Source organism: Berghia stephanieae, chromosome 4 (assembly GCF_034508935.2).
Source record: "Berghia stephanieae isolate SIO BIC M18660-M18661 chromosome 4, UCSD_Bste_1.3, whole genome shotgun sequence".
Lineage (NCBI taxonomy): Eukaryota > Metazoa > Mollusca > Gastropoda > Nudibranchia > Aeolidiidae > Berghia > Berghia stephanieae.
Window position 1 is genome coordinate 63,484,734 of NC_088363.1, and position 7,500 is coordinate 63,492,233.

The following is a 7,500-nucleotide window of genomic DNA, read 5'->3' on the forward strand; positions in this document are numbered from 1 at the left end:
AAAAGATTAATTATCCCATTTAACTTAAACTTTAAATATCAATAAATTAAGATTAACATCCCACCATGTTAATATATATATATATACACACACAGACACACACACACACACACACACATATATATATATATATATATATATATATATATATATATATATATATATATATATATATATATATCGGATGGTCATAAAATTGAGACAGCTTTTGCTGCTTAAGAGCAACAAAGTTGTTCATAGATTTTAATGATTTTTAATAAGTAATATGACAATTTAGTATCTCTGTGTATACCAAATCCCTGAGATAATCGATGGAAAGGTACATATACAGCGCTAGCTTTTAACTACCGGCCGCAAAAAAAAAGAAATATCGAGAGAATGTCATCATCGTCTACTGCGTAAAATTTAGTTTCAAAAGTTTGCGTTTCAAATGTGGACCGACACATCGGATAAGTGTTTCATTTTCTCACCAGCATACATGATGAACTTTTATTAGATATACTCAATACTGATTGTGTAGAGTTATTATTACAGACGAAAAGATTTCACTCTCTAAATCCACAAAAGTCGTAAAACATATATTTTTTTGTGGCAATTAAAAGAACAGTCATTCAAACCGTCTTAATCGTGAAGAAATAAATAGGTTCTCTAAGAAAATTACAGTTTCTGCACGTGTATTTTTAGCAGGAGAAGACGAGAATTTCTTTCTTTGAAACACAGACAGCCAAGGTTAATGCCGATTCTTACATCCAGTTTTAGAAAAGGAAATTTCCTCGGACTGTCGGGCTTTATATCAATTAGCTATTTTGATATTACAACAGGATCTACATTATATACCAGTTAACGCGTTGTTTTGTGGGGTTTTTTTTAATTCGAACAAAAATGATTTTATCTCAAAGATCACCAGACTTGAATCTAACGAACAATTGAACTTGGAATTCTTTGACCAAAAAAAAAAAAAAAACAATCGTACAGGTTAACAATTTTTTCTGCAGAGACTCTGAAGTAAAGAATTCAAGAATATTGGGAGCAGATCATGATAATGAGATTGAAAAATCGATTTCAACCTAGAAGAGAAGATTTGAGGAACGTCATCCATTTAAAAGGTGGATTGACTGACCATTAAAACCATTATATTATGGGAGTATTGAATTACAAGCTTACAATTCAATACTTAGAGCTAGATATCGTTATTTTTTTCCTTCGAGCTTCAAGCAGCAACATGCGAGGGGAATTTACACAAATCATTTTGCGTTTTATGTCTGAAATATATTTCGCATATTATTAGAATTTCCCTCATATATATATATATATATATATATATATATATATATATATATATATATATATATATATATATATATATGAGAAAGATGGCTGAAATCTGCAACTTTAAAAAATTGATTTTTACCTGTTTTTTCTTTTGTTTTTATTATTTGTTTTCGTTTTGTTTCGTATTCGTTTTTCTAAATGTTTTGTTTTCGAGGGGAGGGGGGGGGGGGTGGTCTTTTTTTTTTTTTTTTTTTTTTTTTTTGTTGTTGTTGTTGTTGGTTATGTTGTTAGTTTGTTTGTTTTGGTTTTTTTAAAATCATTCTCATATTCCATCAATACTTAGCAATTGAAATTGAAGTGAAGCCGCATCATTATGACGGGTTACTTCTCAAAGCGGTCAACGTCACTTGTACAGTTGAGGGAATAGAGGATCATGCCGGAGATATAGTCAGCCTACAAATCCTGAAAGATGACAGGACTCGTTTAGTCAGCTTGCATCGTGATTCAAACGTTTTCACAAACAAAAATGTGGACATTGATGTTTCGGTAAGCATGAGAAACTTAACGTGAGCTCAGGCATATTATATGTACAGTGTGTGTTTTGTTTTGATTTTATTCTTGACACATTTCAGGTTTGAATAACTACAAAGCTATGTAAGATTTCATCAAAAGATTTTTTTGCCACATTTGGACAATTTATTTAAGTTTTGATTGATGTACATTTTAGCACTTTTGTATCTGAGTTATAATGGCATGAGTAGAAATTTGAAATAAATCGTGTTTTTGTTTTTGATCATTGACACATTTCAGGTTTGAATAACTCAAGAACAGCTGCAACGACATTAATCTGGCTTTCAACTTATTGATCCAAATTTATTAAAGTTTTTTTCCTGATATCTTACTTGTGATCTACTTGCTCAATCGTCCGATTTAAATATCCACGTGACCACCACCGTGTTGAATGACAAGCCACAAGCCTATCTCCAATTCGTCCAAAGTCGTTTGCAGCATGAATAATGTGACAGAGCGAACGGCTTCTCTTATTTTTGTCTTCAAGTGACGCATGTCTCTCACGGGGGTTCTAAACACTCCGCCCTTCACATTTTCACATAAAAAAGTAAAGTGGGGTTAGATCAGGTGATCTTGGAGGCCAAGAAATTGGGCTATCTCGGCCGATCCATCGGTTCGGGAACTGTTCATTAAAAAATTTCCTCACATTAACAATTTAAACTCCAGTGAGGGGGAGCTCCATCCTGTTACATAGCTCTCGAGTTATTCAAACCGGAAATGTGTCAATAATATTTTTAAAACGCACACTGTATATCATTCAATTATCCTCTCCTCCTCCTCCTCCTCCTCCTCCTCCTCCTATTCTTCTTCTTCTTCTTCTTTCTTGCAAATTGAAATTTTCATACCAGCTCCGATCTCAAAAAGTGCATACTAAAAGAGTAAATAGATAAAAATAAACAAACAAAAAAATGCAGAGGGCAATCAAATGGTCAGATAGAAAAAAAGGTATATATAATATACAATATCTTACTCAGAAACAATATAATCGAGGCAAAAAAGGAGAAAACAGAAAAAGAAAAGAAAAATCGTTAAGAAATATTTATACACTTTATTGAGTAATTTTGTTTGTTTATTTTAAACTCCATTCTAGGCAATGGGGGAAATTACCGATGACAAAAGGAACACTTACATCTCAGCTACGATTTACAGCGTCATTGGAAAGTATACGTGTGCAGTTTACTACTTTGACCTCGCAGGATTCCTGCAAGAAGAAACAGACAGCGGCTACTTTGATGTTGGAGGTAAAACTATTCATAATTTTGTATGTATGTATGTATGTATGTATGTAAGTATGTATGTATGTATGTATGTATGTATGTATGTATGTATGTATGTAAGTATGTATGTATGTATGTATGAATGAATCACTTGTGCTTATACCTTGCAGTTATGAGAGGGTTTGAGTATCCTCTGGGTCAAACTCATATTAATAAGCACCCCGGACCATTGCAGAACAACACCTCCGTCGTTTAGCAAATAGGATATAATCCTGATAACATCCTGGTCAGAATCTAACAAGACCATGACGTGAGCGGTGGAGTAAAACAGTGACCCGTGTGGGCAATTGAGGAGGAAGCCAGCTAGCAGAATGTTCGGATCTACTCGGAGAGGATTTGGGCGCCGCTGAGTGCTCAAGTCCTTCGTGAAGACATGGGCTGCTGACAACAGAATGCCGTATCGGATCGGCCGAGAGCCCGGTCAAAAACGACCCCGCATGCCAATGATTCACTCCAGGGTGTCTGTCATAAATTGGCTACTGGAGATGACAAAGTCAGACTGAGGAAAGGAATCACCATTGGAATTTGGAACGTTCGTACTCTATACGCTATTGGGAAAACAGTAAGATATAGTGGTGGTATTCAGGTGATGAGAGAGCTCACCAAGATGGAATTGCATTCATAATTTGAAAAAGAAAACACCAATGCCGTCATCGAGTGCAATTCGTCCCATGTCTTTGTAACTTGAGTAACGTGACAGAGGAAACGGCTTTTCTTATTTTTGTCATCAGGTGACACATGTCTCTCACGGGGGTTCAAGTGGGGTTAGATCAGGTGATCTTGGAGGCCAGGAAATTGGGAAATCTCTGCCGATCCATCGGTTTGGGAATTGTTCCTTTAACAATTTCCTCACATTTACAATTTAAATTCCAGTAAGGGGGAGCTCCATCTTGTTTGGAAAAAGATATTTGGTTGAAGATCATCAAATTGGGGGACTCCGTATGATTCTAGTATGGCCAGATAGTTGCTGCTGTCACGGTCATGTCATAAAAAAAGAAAGAACCAACCACTCTTTCCCTGGTCAATGCACAGCAGACATTCACTTTTGTTGAGTTGCGACGACACTCGATAACTTCATCTAGTTTTTGTTTGTTCCAATATCGAAAATGGTGTTCTAGTACACGCCCGAAAACGTAAAGGGTTGCTTTATATGAGAAGGCAATGTTTTCAGTGAGTTGTCTGTTAAGGATTTGCTGTGCAAAATCAACTCATGTTGGCATATCACGTGATTCCAAAGCATGCACAAGACGAGGTTTATTCGGGCTATTATTATGTGCACTAAAGACACGCTTACAAGCTCAGTGACTAATCGTGCAGCCTGACCCAATAACCGCCTCGGTGTTCCATCGAATAACCTAGGGACTTTATTGATTACGCCTTCTGAGAGTGCTTTTCTTCCTCTTGCTACTGCTCCCGTGACTGAACCTGTTGTTTTTAAGTTGTTATTCAAGGCTAGGGTTATTGTGTTCATAGCTGGGGATTTTTTCCCCGAATTGTCCTCCTCACACAAGTTATCAATCCAGTTTCATGAAACCATAGACATACCATAGCTTTCTCATTGTTTTCAGCCATATTGCCATGTCATTGTTGTGTTTTAATAAAAACTGTCATCACCAAGGGCTCCCATCATTGCGTCAAACCTCAAAAGGCTACAGTAGTCATCAGCAACGTCAGGAATGACGTCATAACAAAATAATTTTACAGCGCCAAGGCAATGTTACCAGTTGATATCATGAGATTGACATGTTAAATAAAACAAACTTCAAGAATAATGTCGGACAAAGACAAAATAAATTACAATTTATGCCAAAATTACCCGTTTCTACTGATGACGTCATAGCTCAGCTGTCAAAGGGCGCACAGTGCTAAATCAAAACTTTAATAAATTCTGCAAATATGGGGGAAAAACGTTTGATGAAATCTTACATATCTAGCTCTTAAGTTAATTAAACATGAAATGTGCTAATTATTTTCTTAAACCCACATACACACTAATATCCTGCAATTCTCCTCTCACTCTCCTCCTCTTCCTCCTCAGCTTCCTTCTTCTTCTTCTTCTTCTTCTTCTTCTTCTTCTTCTTCTTCTTCTTCTTCTTCTTCTTCTTCTTCTTCTTTTCCTCCTTCTTCTTCTTCATCTTCTTCTTCTTCTTCTTTCCTCCTCCTCCCCACACCCTCCTCCTCCTCCTCCTCCTCCTCCTCCTCCTCCTCCTCCTCTTCCTTCTTCTTCTTCTTCTTCTTCTTCTTCTTCTTCTTCTTCTTCTTCTTCTTCTTGTCACAACAGAGACAACGCTGTTAACGGCCAGGTAGTCATTTTACAACTGAGTACGGTGAGAGAATGTGAATAAAAAGCCTTTTCCAAGGACACAACTATGCACCGAGCGAGGCTCGAACCCAGGACATTCCGACCCGAAAGCGAATGTCATACCAATAGACCACAAAAGGATCGAGATGCTATAATTCTATCTAAACGAAACACCTGCTGTATGAGCCTGAGCTTTAGACTTTTTAAAATAGGCTTTGAAATTGCTTTTTCCGGATGCCCATTTTTGTATTTTTGTATCTGCTTTGTCTAGCGCAGTTTCATACACATGTTTCCAATTTCTATCTTTGAAACGGCATTGCTTATTTGTTTTAACGTCGTTTGTGCTACTGTTAGACGAGTTCAACCCTCGGAGCGGAAAATACACTTTAAAACAGGAATGTCGTTATCTACTAACCCACGACAAAAGCTAGAAGTTATTGCAAGCTATGGTATTGATATCTATTGTCAAAATTTCCATCATTATGAAGTTTAAGGCATAATTGTAAAATAGTGTAGTGTAAATCTTACTTTGAAAGAAATTTCAGTTAGGAACAAAGAACACTTCTTGTGTGAAGGAGTGGAGTGCAGTAACGACTCTAAAAGAAAGTCGCATTCGTTGCAGAGTTATATATATATATATATATATATATATATATATATATATATATATATATATATATATATATACATATATATATATGTGTGTGTGTATATATATGTGTATATATATATATATGTGTGTGTGTGTGTGTGTATGTGTGTGTGTGTGTCTTAGGAGTATCCCCAACTTGGCAAAACGTCTGAATCTGGAGACCATTGAAGTCTCAGATTTAAGTATTTAGATAGTCGAAGGTCTTCGTAATCTATTGATGTTGGTGGTAAAAGTTTTATAACCAAAAAATAAAGGGGTTTTGTCAGATTACGTCAGATTGGTTCTCATCTCGTTTTAGAGCAAGATGTCGGTGATGTGTTTCGCTTCTTGATGAACCACATGTTACGGCTGGAAAACAGGCAGAAGGAAACGGAGATCTTACACAACAAACAGTTGGGTAAGTTATGCAATATTGTTTGAATATGTTCTATGGATTCCTCTCCACGTATGTAGGAAAAGCCATGATGCATCTAAAGGTTTATTACATTTTTGACGGAGAAAAAAAATGCTCAATTCGACCAGGTATTCATTTTACATCGGAGTAAGAGCATTTTCCATGGACACAACTTTACGCCACCAATAAAGCCACACGAGGATAGGCATTGCACATCCATCCTTATATGTTTTCTTGTTATATGGTATCCCAAGTTTGGAATGAGATTAAAATTGTTCCGCTTTGTTTATATTTCAGGGTCCCAACAGTTCACTTGAAGAACGCTCGCCTCACAAATATTGATCCTGATTCTGTATGTATTTGTTTTCCAACCATCCCAGTCCCACCTTCCACCTCATGCCCACCCAGATTAATCTCTTAATAGTAATTCAGAGCCATTGAGCCCATTGAGCTGGAGTCTATCCCGTTTTTTATAGTGTGAAACGCTACCCTTTGGATAGAACGCTAGTATTTCCGTAATATCGAACAGACCCAGCTATCCAATCACTGCTGGGTGGACAGAGGGAGGAGGGTCAAAATAAATCTCGACTGCACCCGGGACCGATCTCAGCCCCTTGGCGTGTGAAGCGAGTGAACTACCAACTGAGCTATCAGGACCCTCAAGAGTCGCTTAGATCGTAGCCATCGTTAACTTATAGCCTGGCACAAAAACCCACTAGGACTTGTAGTTTGACGTTATTTTTAAGGTTTGTGCAGCGTCTTGTGAGTTGTCGTTAGTAGAGCTCAAGGAAACAAGTGATTCCATTGGTTGAACTATTGATTTGTTTCCTTTTGTGGCCAGAAACTTGTCTTTTGACGTTATTTTTACGGTTTGTGCAGCGTCTAGTGAGCTGTCGTTAGTAGAGCTCAAGGAAACAAGTGATTCCATTGGTTGAACTATTGATTTGTTTCCTTTTGTGGCCAGAGACTTGTTTTTTGACGTCATTTTTTGGTCAGTGTCAGGCTATCAGTTCACGATGACGACGTACAATTA

The 7,500-nt window shown here is 37.0% G+C and overlaps 1 protein-coding gene across 1 annotated transcript in view; it reads left to right on the forward strand.

The window, feature by feature from the left end:
• The window catches only part of LOC144972062 (uncharacterized), a 13,364-nt gene that overhangs the window by 561 nt on the left and 5,303 nt on the right, over positions 1-7,500 (forward strand). The window contains exons 2-4 of the mRNA XM_078913146.1: positions 1,616-1,818; positions 2,933-3,083; positions 6,372-6,470. Coding sequence (XP_078769272.1) covers positions 1,616-1,818; positions 2,933-3,083; positions 6,372-6,470 — 453 coding nt within the window. The remainder of the gene's footprint in view (positions 1-1,615; positions 1,819-2,932; positions 3,084-6,371; positions 6,471-7,500) is intronic.